General features: G+C 35.0%; 1 protein-coding gene across 8 annotated transcripts in view; it reads left to right on the top strand.

The window, feature by feature from the left end:
* NCAM1 (neural cell adhesion molecule 1) overlaps window positions 1-18522 on the top strand; it is a 254559-nt gene that overhangs the window by 214178 nt on the left and 21859 nt on the right. For 4 of the 8 annotated variants that reach the window (XM_063435734.1, XM_063435738.1, XM_063435736.1 and 1 more), the window contains 4 exons: window positions 764-895; window positions 2498-2512; window positions 15594-15718; window positions 16217-16397. In XM_063435734.1, the coding sequence (XP_063291804.1) occupies window positions 764-895; window positions 2498-2512; window positions 15594-15718; window positions 16217-16397 (453 nt within the window). The remainder of the gene's footprint in view (window positions 1-763; window positions 896-2497; window positions 2513-15593; window positions 15719-16216; window positions 16398-18522) is intronic. The other 4 variants (XM_063435735.1, XM_063435737.1, XM_063435739.1 and 1 more) reach the window with 1 other exon arrangement.

The raw sequence follows: 18522 nt of genomic DNA on the forward strand, positions 1-18522 counted from the left end.
GAGTATTCCAATTGCTATAAGCAACCATGGTTAGTCAGTAAAACTGAAAATGTATTCATACTTAGAATACTTTCCTTTTACTGACTATTATCAATGGTAACATATAGTACCCTCACAATGATTTATTAACCATGTTAAGAACTGTAGAGCTTGTAACTGGCTGCTGCTTATTATTTAATACCTAACCTCATTTTAAAGCCTTTCTTTATTTCCTGTCCTATTGGCTGTAAGGGGCAGAGCTAACCCATATGTATACGCTACCATAGATAATAGACAGTAAAGGAAAATGTCAGTAAATTTTCCATTAAAAGTGAACTTACAATTATCTATTTGTTCTTAAAATGAATTCTGTGTGTCCCAATTCAAACTAGACGTATGGGTACAGTAAATGGTCTTCTAACATGAGCATCTATTGCTGTATCTCATTTGTGAAAAGCCCACTAATACTAATTACAAAATCTATGTATTCACATAAGGACTGGATGAAAGACTATTTTGTTTGGGATACTAAAGACCTTTCCTGAGGAATCTTGCTCTAATGCATACAAGATGTACACCAATCTTGCTTAATGAGAGAATATTAGCAAGGTGATAGAACAGTCAGGTCCTTTTTGTGGTTAGCCACAGTGAATGGATTTTATTTTTCTTTCAAAACCTCAGTACGCCTGCTTTTAAGTTAGATTTATAGAAACATTTCTTGTGGTCTCTGCAGATCAATATTTCTACATCTGACCATTATTCTTTGTTTGCTTGTTGTTTGCAGCTAATGCAGAGGGCATCATCACCCTGACCAGCCTGAGACCGCAAACTCAATACGTATTAAAGCTGTCGGCTATCAATGGGAAAGGGCTGGGAGAATCTACTCCACAATACGAGTTTGTCACTCAGAAAGTCCGTAAGTAAACACAGCTCCTGTCCATTTCCTCCATTCCCCTTACAGAATTCTACATTTAGTATGGAGACTTTTTTATTACTTGTTATTTCCATCCCTCTGGATACCTTTTCAAGATAGTATCTACCTGATAGAGTCATTTAGTTTGTTAGTATTTATTTGTGGAATCTAATATTTTGGCTTAAGTCTATTTGAGAACATATATCTTTTCATTCTTGGTTCAGTCTCAAATAAATGAGGTTTAGAATAATTCTATATTTTATTTTTGATTTTTCTTCACTTGTTCTTAGAGTGCAGTTTTACTTCCTCAAAATGCTCATTACACATTGAGTAACTCATTTGTAACAAAGGAAGACACCTGTAATCCTTTGAAAATAAGTGTACGGGAATATATGAAAGTTCTACATCCAGATGAGTTTCAGATGAGTTTCACTTAGGGTTTATAAAGGCAAAGAATCAATTGTAAAATGACTAGAATATGCATAAAGAATATGATGTGCTTACTAAGTGCGTTTGATTCAACAGAATATGTGGAGGAATTTAACTAATGGAACAATTTTTCACATATTATATTGATATTTTGATTTCATTTAGTTGTACTTTAAAGCACTAACTAGCTTTACTATTTTTGATGCAGTGGGGTTCCCCAGCTGTATTTCAATAGACGGGTATGTTAATCATTGTACCTCACTATGTGATGTTAAATATATTCCACAGTGATTGTATCACTCTCCTTCTGCATTCTTGTCTTACAGTATAGTAGCATCTGCAGCACATAATCATGCATATGTAGAAGGGTCACAAATTACAGAAGTAAACAAATTATTTTAGCATTATTGACCAGGGGATGATAAATATTAGGGCTTAATAACTTGAGCTAGAGGTGAATTTTCATTTCCAATTTAACTATATTGCCCTGTTTGACAATCTTGGTTTTGTGAATAATCCTGCCTTTGTTAATTAGAAGACCGCTTTCAGAAGATCACCATCCATATGAGTAGACATTCTGCAACAGCAGTGGTGCTGTGCATTTGCACTCCATATGTTTTTAACCTACATATCCCTTGATTCTCATTTACCCTCATGGTTAGTTAAGCATCATGGTAAATGTAGTTTACAAACATCTGAGATGTCATTTTGACCTGTTCGTGTGCTAGAGTGTAGTCGCTCATTCAAGATCTAAACCAAAACAAAATAACCCCCTGACTTTTGTAACTTGATGTTGTGGCTATAAATGGCTTTAAATATCTAAAAAAAATATATATATATATTTTCTATATAGTCCCAGAGTCTTTAGATTAGAATGGACAGACCAGACAAACACAGGTTCAAACATTTTCAATTCCTGATGATGGAAGGTCTTACATCTGCTATTTTTATTTAATCTTTTACTGCTAGTAGTTTCACAAAATCTGTCCTTTTTTCTCTGAATGCCAACTTCATTTTCATGCTGTTTTCACTTCTGTATATGTGTAAATGTCTTTAATTTAATGTCATCCTTTATTTCTGGCTATCATCTTCTGCTCCATCTCATATTCTTTCTCTTTTTATTTCGATCCATCTTCTCTTCTTTTCATCTGTCTGCTACCTACGGAGACACTGCAGATTTTTCACAGCCACGTAAGTGCCTCTTTGCAATCTATCTCTTTCCATGCCACCCATTACATCAGCAAGTTCACCTCTTCATACACCCATCTTCCGAAGGTGGAGAGATGCAGTACTTTGCATGAACTGTAGGATTAGCAAAACAAAGGAGCAGGCATAACATGGGCTAAAACATTAATGTCCAATTTATTGTTTTCCAACTAATGTTGAACTAAAACAACCATAGGTCTCTGCTTCTAATTCTACATTTGCTGGAGAATTGAGTGTTACATTATATCCTCACTTTATATACATTATGTGGAGATTAAATGGACTGGACTGAAGTACTGTAATTCTACTATTCTTAAAACAACTGCAAATTTTATAGTGACCCAGTAAAAAACAAACAAAAAAAAACCCTGAAGATTATAACTTAAATAGGTGTTTTATGTGTATTTGTCTATTCCCTCTTTTTAAAATTACCCATTTACAAAGATATTATATTTATATTTGATATCAGTGTCAAGGAAATCTATTACCACAAGTGATCACAGTTCCGTTTGTAATGGACAAACATGTATACACTTTATTGCGAGAATTTGGAAGCTTTGTCCTATGAATAGTGCAATGGGATGTTAAACAATTACCTATATAACAGGTCACTTTCTCTTTCTCATGCGCTGGTGTGTTAAAGATTTCAAATTATAATTCCCAGAATGGTATTTTTATGAAAACACTATTTCAAAAACAAATGCAAATTCAAGGGTGGACTGCCATGTAGTCGCACATTCCAGTGGCATCTTTTAAAAGGAAATGATAAATACAGTCTGTGGTGCCCTAAATGCTGCAGGATCAATCATAGATAAAAGCATTTCAGAAACACTACTCCTACCTTAACATGCATATAAATACAGGCATTGTATGCCCTTAACAAGCTAATGTATCAGAGCAAGATGCTATTCAGTTTACAAGCATTTAGAACAGGTCTATTCTTCAAATTTAGGATCTCATTATTGTATGTATAGAGTAAATGAGACCTGGCAGGAGTCATGTCTTGGAGGCTGTAGATATAAATCTAAAAAGATCAGTAAAATAGACATTTATGTTTTTTGCTGCTGCTTCTGAGCTAGGTGTTTAACATCTACGATGAACTGGTGCACTTATATATATTATATAAATACAAAACATTATATATATATATATATATACCTTTTTACACACATATCTTTCTTTTAAATATAAACTATAATTTTATTTAAATAAACAAACAAAAAAATATATATAAATACATCGACACATAGATATACAGACAAGAAACTGATTGAAAGATAGACAGATGAACAGACAGGAAAATGAATCATAGGCATTTTATAGGCAGATATACTTGGACAGTACTTTACATCTGTTGTCAGCTCCTTTTTCAATCAGTCAAAATATCAAAGCCCAGTAGACCATAGAGTCCCAGTGACCCAAGGAACATGTTATCCTCCAGGGATGGCTGAAGTAGGTCTAGTACAGATGTGACTGCTTTCGTCTTTGATCCACTTCCTTTAAAGTCCTGGATGAGAAGACAGACAGTTCATCCTACACAGGGCTGACTCTACAGGAGGGGGTTTGACTTGAAGATCTGCTTTCTATTGCCAAATAAGACAAATTATTTATTACAAGGGTGGATGTCATATTAGATGAACCCTATGACACTTTGGTAGCTTCAGATCTATAAAAACCCCAGTCATATCTCATATGTATATTAAAAAGATTTATACTGGAATTAGATTTAAGTTACATCTTCCTACTCCGTATATTTTTTGTAGGTCTGGAATAAAGTGTTTCACATATATTGCAATCCATTTAGAGCTACATAATTTATTCTATTTTAGAAGTTTTTTAAGGCTGCAGGACCCAATTTAAATGCACCTTCAGAATATGAACCAAAATGTCTGGCATTTAGTTGACAGTAAAAAAACTACCATTAAATTACAAAAACTAACATCCCACCTCTACAGATTTTCATGATGTGACATTTGACCCCAAAAACAATAAATACTATTAATATTACTTTTAAAGGTGCACTTAATGACCTAAACGTGTGTAAAATAGACGTGTGAAGGCACTCAATGTTTTCAGTTCTGAGAACCATGAAAGTCTTTAGATAATATAGCCTCGGTGCTCCACAGTGGAACTATAATACATTCTTCAAATGTTGGAAAGGAGTAGGCACTCACAGGACTTTGTTATGAAAAAGTAAAAAAGCTTTTACTTGTGCTGCGTCATTGTTTCGGACCCACTCGTGGTCCTTTCTCAAGACCTTGGTTATTGGTTATATTTAAGTCTATAGTTATGATACAAATGTATTACTTTGTTCTTCTAGCAACAGAACTACATACAAACACTACCGAATTCCCTAGTGAGTACACAGAATGCATGTTGTGTGCATGTTGATCTACATCAATGTCTAGCTATGAACTCTTAGAGAAGAAGACCAACAACAGTCCTATACAATAAAGTAACTACCCAATAGAATCCAGTGTTCGAAAGGCTGTTGCCTCTTTCACAGAGACAGATAAGAATTTCTTTATACAGTTTCCAGCAGCAAAAAAATTACTTTGAGATCATCAGGGATTTCAGTTAAAAACATATTCGATCATGTGCACCTCAGTCAGTCAAAGGTTTCAGAGCTTGCTGGCTCCCCGGTGGTTTTGCTGCTTCGGGGAAAGCACTTTATAGCTCTTGTGCATGGAGTGCTGTGTGTTGCTGTGGTTTGGGAATGTTATGCCTGCTTTGTTCCAGTGGACTGGTGACTGCAAGTATATTGTGATTCATCGGAGCACAGCAAGACTGGAAACACGATTCTTCATAACTGCTCGATGACTCGTCTGATTTACTCTCTCTTAAAGCAGGAAGCAAACAACATCTCTAAAATCATAAATATATTGTTAGAATTCACAGATGATATGCCGAGTGGTTAAAAATGAAATAGTGGGAGTCTCAATAAAGAAGTCTTGCAGTCGCAGTACATTTTATAGTCTGTAAGAAATATTAATGCAGCGTTTAAGCCTTTAAATGGGTGGAAATAAAACTGTAGCGAGATAAATCTGTTTTTTCCCCATTGATCAAAATTCTATCATTGGTATTAGCCATATCTAAAGGCTTGAGATGTAGAAAACATTACTTACATTAATTATATATTTTGAAACCAACTATATAGGTTTATTTCATGGCAATTCAATCATTAATTAAAACAGAGAGTTTAACTAATATGGAAAAGACTCTAATACAATTTATTTTACATAAAAAATGTGTCAATGTACTTATATAGTACATCTACTTTGTGATACATTTACTTGCACTGGTTGCTATCATAGAGCAAAGATTGTTTCTTTTTCATCATGTGCATATTGCTTAGGTTAGTATTCATTTTACATCTCACTTAAGTTCAATGAGATACTTTTGCTATCATAGTTCTGAGTTGCTTCTTGATCATAGAACAGGTTTGAATATCACTGGTATTAATGACATTACCATGTTAAGGAACATGTCTATTATAAAACAAAATATTGCTGTCCCAAGAAAATGTATATTTTGTGATCGCCATAATATGTTTCCTTTTGCTGCTAAGTCTGAACCACATGGTGGCCTAATTGAAAAATATACCCCAGGACATCTTCACTCTGGTGCTTCCCTCTTGCAAGTTATTTCCCTTCCCATAGCGTTCCTATGCATGCCAAAAGACGCCAGACATATTGTCCAAGCTTCCAATAGATGTGAAGAGAACAATCACAAATTATAGGTAAAACTGTGCAAATTAAGGTAGGGTGTAGATTTGAAGTTTCCACGATGGAAAAATAAATTTTACAAATAGCATAAATAACACCCAATTGTGATGTATTTAAAAAGATACCATAAGTAATTGTCCAATTAAGTAATATTTCATACTTTAATTGAGATAAAAAAATATAAAAACATAACTTGTATAAAACTTTTACAATAACATATTAATATAATTGGAATTGAACTTACAAACGCATTAGCACTTCAGACATTAGTGGCATAAGAGTTTATAAATTAGTGGAGAAAGATTCAGAGTGTTCCTTCCAGCATTAAACTTGGTTCCAGATGCCTCTCCACTGCTAGAATTACTGTTGTTTCCTCCAGAAAAATAAAACTTTTCAACTAAAAAATATAGATAATTATGGGTTTATTTATGAACCCTGGAGACAAGCCAGAGCCCTTAGATAATAGGTAGGACAAGTCAAAGTCTTTAAATAAGAAATGAGCCAAATGTAACCTTAGTGCACTGGGATCTTATTAAAATTTGATGTATGGATGTCACTATTTGAGATGCTGAGCACTGCTTTAAAAAGCCCTGGTATGGACAGACATAGAAAAGCCATGCACAACTTGAACAAGTTTATTAGCTGTATTTGAACAAATTTAATAGCTGCTCTTTCTTAAACGTTTATCTGGTAACCCAGAAGCACAGCACCCGAAGTGAAACCCAAGATGGTGGAACTGTTGACAATCAGGACTGTTGACAATTACTGTCACTAAGTTGACAGTCAAAATGACCCAGTCAGTTGAATTACTCTAGGTCTAGGAGATGGTTTCACAGTTTGCATTTGGCAATATCTAACTCTCCATCACCTTAAGAATTGTATAAGGAAACATATGAGATGCTAATGATTTTGATATGTGGATTACCAACACTATGATTCACTATTCCAACTTAACATGTTGTGAATTAACATTTGTTGAGAGAAGAGACTACTCTTTTTTGATGTCTCTTTCACAAACATCAGTTGTAACTTGCCAATGATCAATGTGTCTAGAATTTGAGTATTGTCCAGGAATCCGGAGTGATACTCACTGGTCTAGCTTATTTTAGTTATAAGATAACTTCTCATATTTGACATACATAATTCCAATAAAATGTCTCAAATATCATTTAATAAGCAATAGTGCACTAATCATTTTGTACATTATAGGCAGATTATTTATTACACACTTTACAAAGTCACTGATCCAAAGAGCTTGCATTTTAAATTTTGATAATGATTTCTTTTACAGGAATTTGCCTTTTAGGATTTGTTAAATCTACAACTCTTTCTTGCATCATGTTTTTATTCTCTCCACCAAATTTAACATGAATTATTTTTCAGCTCATCACGCAGAGTTTAACCAGTTGGAGCTATTAAATGTGCCATCAGAAATAATTGTTGTTACTGTGTCCTATTGTGCTTGAAATTAACTTAATAATGCATCTTTCCTGCCTGTTTGTTCTTCCCAAAGTGAAAAAGTAATGAACCCTCCAGTCCCAGCGTAATTTGTCGTATATTTCCAGCTTTTGTCATATATTTTTTGTTTGTTTGTTGCCTTTTCTTTAATTAGCCCGTGAATTGTTTTCCCCTTCTCTCATCGTTTACGTTCTTTTTTGTATTTTCCATGTGACCTCCCTCCACTTTCCTTTCAATCAATCATGTGCGTGCGTATCATGTGACTTGTCATGTGACTTGCATGGTGCTGCTGATGTCGCCCTCGCTGATGAACAGAAGGTAAAATTATTTGTTCTAGTTGATTTGTGGGAAAACTGGGAGCATTGCAAGTAGTTTTCGTGTAAGAACATTAGCTTTTGAGTTTTTACAAGCTCCCTAACTTTGAATACAGTTTCATTTGCATAAAAAGCACAGGTAGGCTTTTCTATCCACAAATATTGGCAGGTCATAAGCCCTGAAATTCAAAGACTCAACAAGTCTACTGCTTGACAAACTTGTCCATTATATACCAACATCCCCCACCAGTTTCTTAAAAAAGTTGAAGAATAGAAATGCTCCTGAGATATAAGAAATACCCAAAGCATATCTATTTTGCTTAATAAAATTGTTCTCCTTATTATGTTTTTTTCTGAACCCCAATACCAAATTATTATTGTGAAAATATAGGAACCATTTACCTTATTGACATCTCTTCCTGGTGGAAAGCAATAGCAATATCAGAAAGTTAAATGGCCTCCATTGATTAAATCCTCATTGTCCTACTTCTCATAACTCATATTTGAGTGTTTGAGTGTTGACTGACCTTGTTCATTATTCAGCAGGAAACACCAATTTATATTATAAATATTATAATGATAAAACAACCAGGAAAAATAAATGAATAAGGTAAATTACTTTTTTTAATTTTAATAATTTGAGAAAATAGCTTATAAACTTACTTAGGAGAACCATTTGATAATGCAAAACATATAAACATGACATGGAAATATAGAAACTGCACGTGCATTCAATTTGTGAATTGACTGTCATATTAGGATGCAGTTTCTTGTACCTGATAGAAAGAAATTGTTACCCACCCAAAGAACTGTATATTTTGGAACTGATCAGCCTCACTTAGCATATTTTAAGGACCAAAAGTAGAGTTTCAGGGATTGGTTGAATATTTGACATAAGCTGGACAGTTGTTGTTTTGTCCTCAAATCTATAGAGTAATCTATAAGGGTGTTAGAACAACTCAGTTAAAAGAGACACTGTAGTCCTAAAGAAAGGTTTACCTACATTAATTCCAATTTAGCATTAGATGACCTATCATGGTAAGCCTTGGATACATACGTATTAGTTCCTATTGGTTAGTACTTATATCACTATAAGTAAAATAAGTAATGGTTTCAGTATCAATGCCTATCTAGGTGTTTTCTATGCCATTGGCATTTGTAGGGAGTTGCATGGGTTTAGCATTTATAGGGTTCTGCCTGGGTTCAGTGGTGAACTCAAGTGTGTGTCAGTAGACCCACACTGTTGTAAGCACATCCTCATACAAACATTTTCCTCCCTAGCTGGGCTTATTCAGTAAACTCAAAGCATCACTATGTAGCATCACTGAGATTTGCTACATAGAATTAAGAAACTTGGGGCCATGAAACAAAAAATGGTTTGTGTTTCTGACCCACAGATTAAGCATATTTTAAGATTTTAAGCGTATAAAAACATGGCACACCAATAATGAAGATCTGGGTTGACCAAAGACTTGAGAAAACATCATAAAATGCAGGTTGTGTGAGGAAGGGTCAAATTAAATTAGGGGCTTTATTTACATCACTAACTCTAATAACCATTCAGCACTAATGCACGCATGCAAGATTCCCACTCTAACTTCAAGAGACTTTCAGACACCAAATGAACAAAGAACTCCCCTCCTCTGTTTTTAATTGTCTGTATGTTCTCCCTTATGTCTTGGCAAAAAGCATGGAAATATTGGGGATAGGCTGCAATGAACTCAGCTTCTTCAAAGGTTGTCCTTGCAGAACTGTTCTCTTGCAGAGATAAATTCCAGGCCCACCACTAATGCTGACAACCAACCAATTTGTTATATATGATGGGCATGGTAATTGTAAATTATTCCTTATGAAAACCACAGGCTTGTGTACACAGGAAAACAACATGTGCTCAAAATGTTTTTTCGGATGGGATCTGATTCTGTACCTGATAATAACACTTGACTACAGCATATGATCCCTTTATACTAGCCTTTACAAAGGAGGTTAACTTTATGTTAACTTGCTGTTTTGCAAACTTTAAAATCAGTCTTCATCCACAAACTGGATTTTATGGGTTATAATTCTCACTGTATGCTGCTAGTTATTTTTAAAGTATGCCACATTAGTTCCAAACTAAATTTGAACTTTACTTCCTGGCACCATGATATATACCAATATATTTTTGCTTTTCATTGTACCTTATAGAAAAACAGGTACTGCACATTTTTGCCAATATTGAAATGACACTTGAAGCCATCTAATGTGCCCCAACTGGAAATATGTTGACTAAACCCAATATCATTGATACTAACATAGCATCAAATGTCAAACTACTTTAAAATGCTTGATAATCAAACTGCTGCCATAAAAGAGGAAATGATAAACCAAATGTCAAAACATTGTGTTCATTTTTACAACAAAAATCAGATCTTCATTTTCCCCAAATCCTAAAATCTGAAACCGATACTCAAATCTCATGGTCGATTGATGATATTTATATAAGAATGAGTTTTAAATCTATATCCTTGGTTGGCAGATGAAAACTGAGATTTCATTATGTTCATTCAGAGTGTCGTATATCCAAATGGCATTACAGCACCCTAACAGTAGTCAGATTGGGCTCACGGTTTTGTCTCAACTGTATGTAGCAAACATATTATACATTGGTTCAGACAAAAGAATTGAGCATCTAGCATTCATACCAGCAACATTAGTCACAATAATAAAATAGACAAGTGGGCTTCCTAGCACGTCATCAACATACAGGACTAATGTACATTCATTCCATATTTTGTGTGATGCATGAAATTGCATGGTTTTTGGATTTCTGTGTCAGATTGCTCTCATCTCCATAATGAAGGTGTCTATTGTATGTTGACACCACTTTTGCATGCTGCGAAATGACACACAAATTTCACGACATCTTGCCCATCAATCACTTCCACTTAACAGTTTATTTGTATAATGATTTTCTATTCCTCAGTGACTCTGGCAGACGTTTACTCAGCTAACTAATATTTCACACTCTTTCCTCACTAATCCTCTTTCTTATTAGCTTCAACCATCACTAACCCCTGCATTTTTTATTCTTTTTATTTCTATTTACAGAGCGGCCTTATATATCTTAATATTGTTTTTTTTTTCATAGTCGGCAGGTCCCAACTGTTTGATTGACCTTGTGTAGAAGTATCAATGATCATAATAGAAGCTTTGTCTCTCATCTAACTGTTAAAATATTGCTCTTCATCTGAACAGGGAAATGAACATTTAAGGGCAACCTACCTGTATTTTGTGTCAATACTTTAAAACAATAAAATGTAGCTATGTGCAGTAACACTTTATTTGGCATAGGAATGAACATAGCAATGTTATGGACATCATTATATGGTTAAAGGGTTAACCAATATTATTTTATATCTCTGGTAAATGAATAGCAGTTGGCTTACAAAGGAAAGTTAAAATTAGTGAGTGAAAAAAATATTTAGTCCGAAGGAGACAGAATTTCCTGCTGCATTGTATTTTTATTATTTTGAGTACTGTTATTTATCTCTTGTGTACAGAAATAGAAATGTTATTGTTAGCGGTTTGAACTTGGTATGATGAAACACATTATACATTTTTTTCATCAGTCCCCACGAAAGGTGAAAATGAGGTCAATGCAATTGTTAAAAGTTGTTATGGAGGCTGTAGTCATTGGACATCACCTTTAACCACAACGTTGTCCCTCAGTGTTGTCCCTCATCCACCAGAATTGCCTCTTGCCTAGTTTTCTGGTCACCACAGTGATCAGGGCAGTTTACTTTGGTTGCTTATGCTATTGCTACTCAAATGGGCAGCCAGTAATAGGCTGAGATGAAAGTATCAACTAGCTCCTCAGCATATCATGAGCCGCCAAGGCTATCCTTTCTGATCACTGGGGGTGGTCATGGAAAGAAACATGAGGAAGTGCTGTTGGACTCACAGAATGACAACCATGGAGTTAAAACATTTGACTATGGTTTAAACCATAAGGTAAGATTATTCCCAGGCATTCCTGTCCAATAGTTGAGAGAATAGCTGTTATATATGAGGTGGGAATATTCCTTTTTTTATTTTTTTATTATATATATATATATATAAACTATATAAGAACATAATAATATAAGAACATAATAGTCCCACAGAAATCAAACTACTTTTGTTGAAATTTTGTTTCAGCACTCAAAATGTACAGTAGAAATTTAAGGGTGCCACTTTCTAGTTGTATCACTGGATAGATGTAGAAGAACACCCAAGTGATGGCTGCCTTTTGATTATCCAACTGTTGACTCAAAAACAGCTGCTAAGTCAAAACAGCTGAATGAACAAAGACTTGCCCTTGACATGCTTACTGTGATTGAGCTTTTGGTTTTCTTTGCAAATTACTTTTCCAAAAGGGCACAAATATATATTTTGCCCATCACTCATGTCACATCATCCGTGCTTATTGTTATACTCTTAATATGTATGAGACGTCTTGTGATGGAAATATTGAACTATGATGATTTAATCATGGGGAAAATAGAAAACCACTGTGTATTCTGTTAGTAGCAAAACATATTAGTCAGCTAGAACTCTAAACTAGAGAGTTAATGCGTTCAAGTGCATCAACTATAAGTTTATAGGCAAATTAATGGTCCAGTGTAAAATGTCCTTTTGAAGTTAGTTTTTTTTTTTCTAATTCTTTATTTGTGAGTTTTAAACATTAAAGGATCAGATATACAGTGGAGAATGGAACAAGAATCCGAACAGTGTTTTGAAACAGTACAATAAGTTTTGTATAAAATAGTATATGAAGCGAAATCATTATTCGTTTTACAGATTACAATTGCAATTAGTACAGGTCTTACACGCCTTGTGGTATATCATGTGTTCAGTTGCTGTACTTTTGTGTGTTTGACATCAGTGTTGGGGTTGTCAGGGAGTGGGTGATGTCCTAATAGATCAGTTGGGGGTAGTGACTGAATCGTGCTTGATGTATGCGTGTGGATAAGTTCTTCGTCGGTCTTCAGCTTGGTGTCTGTAGTGTTAGTCACTCTATGTGTGTTGGTGTCTTGGGGTTGGGTAGCATGGTGTTGGCATCTGCGTTGGCTGGCCTGGCGTGTGTGGACCTTCCGGTTGTCATTTGCCTTTGATTGCCAGGAGTAAGTTAGCATTTATATGTATTGTGTTTCATGGGTTCATGTCAGGTGTCTAGGGTTGGTAGGTGAGTGGTGGTGGGTGCGTGTCGTGTGTTGAAGTTAGTTTTTAATGTTTGTTTTTATGGTTAGGTCAATGGGTCTTTAAATGTGTTTTCTACATGCAATACATAAGTTCTCAAGACCATAAAACATCCACATGGTATATCATTTATTGCTGCAATTCTAAACAAATAAATTAATATGCATTTGAGTGAGAACAAATTCACAGATTTGAATTACAAATATAGCTGTTGATAGATACCCACTAACGTGCAGGAGCCAACAATGCCAAAAGAAGACTTGCCATCTTTTTTTTTTTTATTCACCATGGATGTTCTCCCAATTAAGAAGAACATATGGTAAATATGTTTAGAATGACCAACAAAGCTTGGGATGTGTAACTCCAGCTCTTCATACATTCAGTGGTTGGTGTACTGTAACTGCCATGATCCACTCCCAGCCATAGCTATGATACACAAGATTTTTAGTTCCATATCAGTTGCCTGATGTGATATATCATTTTATTAGGATTAATACTACCATGGCGGATGCATCAATTTGATATAATGTGCAATTTTGACAATGCTCAAATAAGGCTAAAAATGTTCTTGAGTCAGTAAAAGTGTTGTTTGTACACTGTGAAAAACATGCATTCCTTTAATTAATTTTTAAATGTATCAGCTTATATAAGCCTGACTATAAGTTGATACATTTCACAATCAATACTGGAAGCTTTTTCTTCTGTTAATATGTGAAAAAACTTTTTTTTTTCCTTTAACAGAAATCAAAAGTAGGAGTAAACGTGTACACGCCTGTTTCCAAGAGACTTTTTCTCCAGGGGACATCAAATTAATTACTAAGGATCTGATAAGAGATATAATAGTATGATTGGATTCCACATTTGTTTTTTTTTTATTTCTTAAAATGATAAATGTTAACAAACTCCTAATATGCTTGAAACAAACCCATTATATAAGTATAGATAGGAGGCATCCTAAATTGTGTCCCTCTCTTCTCTTACACCTGCTCTCGAATAAAGTTCCATTTTGCCCCTTACAGATAAAGATTGAAAATAAAAAGATTGATAGTTTTTATTTACTAGTAAGATTATTTAATAATAGGGGTTACCAAGCTACTGGTGTATAATTTTGTGTGTGTGTGAAAAGGTCAGTTGAACAAACCCCACTCCCCAGCATCTTTACCTATACAACAAAGCTCAGCCAAGGCCAGGATGTGCCTGAATTCCTTAGCCAAACCTAGTCCTCCATTTGCTTTCAATTAAAGAAGGTCAAATAAAACTGTTTACAGAGATACAAGTAGTTTACCTGTCAACTTTCTGTTGAAAGCTGTACAATGTATTATAATTTGCAAAGAACTTAGATGGTGACTTCGCTGCTGTGGGTCCGGTGGCCAATGGATGCAGGCAAATGTGAGAACCTGTCCCACAGAGGTGCCGCCATCCTCTTCCGACCAGTCCTCTTCTGTTTGCATATGCGAGAGTACAGCAGTGAGGTCTATGGAGGATCCCTCGAGACTGTGGGTTCTTCCAAAGAAAGACCTTATTTCCTTGTAGCCGTTACTGATGATGGATGCAGAGCTGACACAGCTTGGCGGCGGTAGCTCAGATCAGTGTCAGGAAGAGTCAGGTAAAATACAGTGTCTCTAACCTGTCTTAGTATATCTTTTGAGTAGGTTGGAATTACAGCGAAATTCCAACCCATTCTATATGAATATTTCATAAAGATTCTATCTTAATAAAATACGAATTTTACAAGGGTTGGGGTGCCACTTTAAGCAAGATTTACAAAGTAAGGAAGGAATGGTAAGTAAGGCAACATAATCCACACCACTTATCAGCCACCTGGCATATCACTGTACATATGATGGAAATATGTACAGCTGGTCAGATGCACCATAAGCAGAAATATAAGAAATAAATAAATGCAGCAGCAGAATTTTTATGTTTTTCAAAATCTATGCTAAGTTATTCATGGAGAAAGATCAGGCAAGTGATTGTCTTGAGGGCTGTGGGATACATAGTGCATTTGTTGGTACCTGTATAGGTTCTTCTTTTGTATATATTGGAAACAAAGTATCTAGTGTCTGGTAAAAAAAACATTAATATTATGTTGATTTTATTTTGGGGGGGTGCCTATGGAAACAACAAGAAGAATATATTAAACAGAGTTAAACCACATATAGTAGTTATAGATAGATTTGGAGGTAAAGAGGTTACAAGGGGGTTTTGGAATGGGAAATAACTGATGACAAATGACTGTGCTCAAAACTGAACATACAATGCTGCAGTATGTTGACTCTTTAAAAATAAACTCAGTAAAAAAAAAGATCTAATTTATGTAATCAAATGAAAAAAAAATAATTCTTTCAGGTGAACCAAGTGCTCCTAAACTATTAGGGGTCATGGGAGAAGATGGAAACTCTATCAAAGTGACTCTAATCAAACAAGATGATGGAGGCTCTCCCATCCGACACTACCTGGTCCAGTACAAGCCTGTAAGTATTCTACTATTAAACTACCTGTACACAGAAACATTTAAGCTGCAACATCAGGGTCATGTAGTCATGTTTAAAGGACAAAAGAATTAGAATGTTCAAATTGCTACTTGACATACATTTGATTACCCGAGAAATTCGTTATCATTTTGCAGAGAACAGAGACATGTGGACAAACTAATGTGAAAATCCAGGTGGAAACCTATATGGTGTAAAAGAATTGAACTAAAACTAGTCCTATTGCTAATGCCAAATGATTTAATATGTGATTAAAAATGGGCAAACGCCGTGTTCTCACACACACAGGGTTATTCAGTGTGAAATTCCAGAAATCTAAATGGATTTTTACATAATTTTTTTCGGCTATCATGATCTAAAATATGAAATGTATAGCGAACTCCATACAATTTCCAATCTAATGAATAACATATGATAGTGCCACATCTCCTTCGATTTATAAGCACTACATAATATTATGGTTTGCTTGGTTCCCTCTAGAAAAATGCAGTGGAATGGAAGCCAGAAATGAAATTATCATCTCACAGTGACCACATCATGCTCAAGTCATTGGACTGGAATGCAGAGTATGAGGTATCAGTTGTGGCCGAAAATCAACAGGGAAGATCCAAAGCAGCAAACTACATTTTCCGCACCACATCCAAGCCTACTGTCATTCCAGGTACCATTGTGTTTTAAAGTTCTCACCTGTTCTGCTTAACCATTAATGCGATGGCTCTGCTACCTTCCTAACATGCTTGAACATGCCCCTTACAAGCTGCTTGCTTACAGCGCATCACAATGACTGGTTCTCACATACACAATTTGTAATGTGTCCGGACTGAGTGATGAAAAGGGTCAGTTGTGTTGTTCTGTTTATGATTAGACATCTAGTTCTCCTGCTGAATTAACAAGCAGGGACTCTCAAAAAAGCATTTTATGTTTGTGATATTTACTTTTTCATTGAAGCCAGTTTTTTCTCAGACAAGTTCTCAAGGACTACCAAATCTTCCAGGTTTTATCATTATAATTAGTTATTCCATAACTCCTAGTGGTACTTAATGAGTTTTTTTTTAACCACAACCCCTTAAAGATGTCTGGACAAAATACTGCAGTTTGAGTAACAATATATAATACATTGGGAGATTTTGAGTAGCAATTTGCTGATATACTTCTGGGTCCACTCTGGTATTTTGGAATTTAGCAAACAGTTAACTATAGAGTTGGTCGCTCACTTGTGCAAAATAAAGCATGGAATCCAAGGTGATAGTCCAACATTAAAAGCCAACTATAAATAAACCATTATTTTCATACAATCTACAATATGCAATAGGGAGGAAAGGGGCAGCCAAGCTGATAGTGCTAACTCCGTTTGTGCCTCTAGGGCATTTCCCAAGTCCCTTTAAATAAGCACACCAATTAAATATCCTCTTATTCACATACAAACTTTATATTGTTTCTACAGTGCCTAAATATTTAGTATAGTTTCTCCATATGTTTGCAAATAAAACCACAAAGAGCGGACCAAAAAAAACATGTCACAGAGAGTTGACAATAGCAATGGATATTGAGTGTTTAGGAGGACAAGCATACTGATGACTTTCAAAAGTGAAATTGTAAGAGTTTTAGCTGGTAATTGTGATATTATCTAAGTCCTTTTTGAAAAATTGCATCTTCAAGGAATACAGAATGTACAATGGCATGATTGATGTCTGTTGATAGTGACAAGTGTCCACTGGAGGTAAAAGGGAAGATACAGCCCTTTATCTGGAGAAGAGGGACATAGATTACTAGCAGAATATATTGTGACTAAGAAGATGGGAAAGCTCTTAAAGCTGAATAGCCTGTGCGCTGTCTGAAACAGTATAACAGTACAGGAAGGAATAACTTGTAATCTTGTCACTTAGAAGGTCATTCAATATGTTTGGACCTATTTTAGCTCCATGTGTGACTATCTGTTTATGTTTTTTATACTTTTTGTAAAAACTACCTAAGAAATATTTTAAAATGAGAAACTTATTAGCAAGTGGTTACTACGCGTTTGGTGGTATGCCTTATTAATTAGAACCAGCGGGCTATACAAATAATCTGCATGTGTTGTTCAAAGTGTCTTAAGATATGCAAAGGCCGTTTTGTAGAGAGAGAGGCGAGTCTTCTTCAAAACCACTATTGAATTTACAATGACTTATTGTGGTTGAGACGGTAATGCCGTACATATCCTTGGCACGGAATTATTTCTGTGGTCTTTCTTTTTTTTGTTTAGGGCTACAGATGTCAATTATGCTTATATGCTTTTACGTACAATTTTCCAAAGCTAGGACTAGATTCAATTAGATGAGATAACTGCAATTCTTGCGATTGAATAGCAGTTTCCTATTGACTTTTATGATATTTGCTATTAAATTACAAGAGCTTATCACATCTAATAAAATGTTGCTTCTAATATGGTAATTGGTAGCTTCTTGTTTTGAAGTTTAACTAAAGATATTTCTCTTACTGTTCAAGCAACACGTCACATATATTATTTTGTTGCAGGGAACTATTTAATTATGAAAGGTAGATTTAGAGGACAATATGATTTGTCAAAGAACCCCCCAAAAAAAGGAACTTTCATAATATTTTCGAATTGAAAGCTATGAGCAATTTCTTTCTCACTTTTTAGGATCTAAACTCTGTTTTAGTTTGTGCTTTGAGAAATGTTTCTGGTGAAAGTAAATTTTCCATGAAGGCCCATTGCATCCTTTTCAAACCATTGACTTTGCGCCATGATGTGCATCCTGACATCTAACCTTTAACCCTTGCTTTGC

The sequence above is a fragment of the Pelobates fuscus genome, chromosome 11, assembly GCF_036172605.1.
Source record: "Pelobates fuscus isolate aPelFus1 chromosome 11, aPelFus1.pri, whole genome shotgun sequence".
In the NCBI taxonomy this organism is placed as follows: Eukaryota; Metazoa; Chordata; class Amphibia; order Anura; family Pelobatidae; genus Pelobates; species Pelobates fuscus.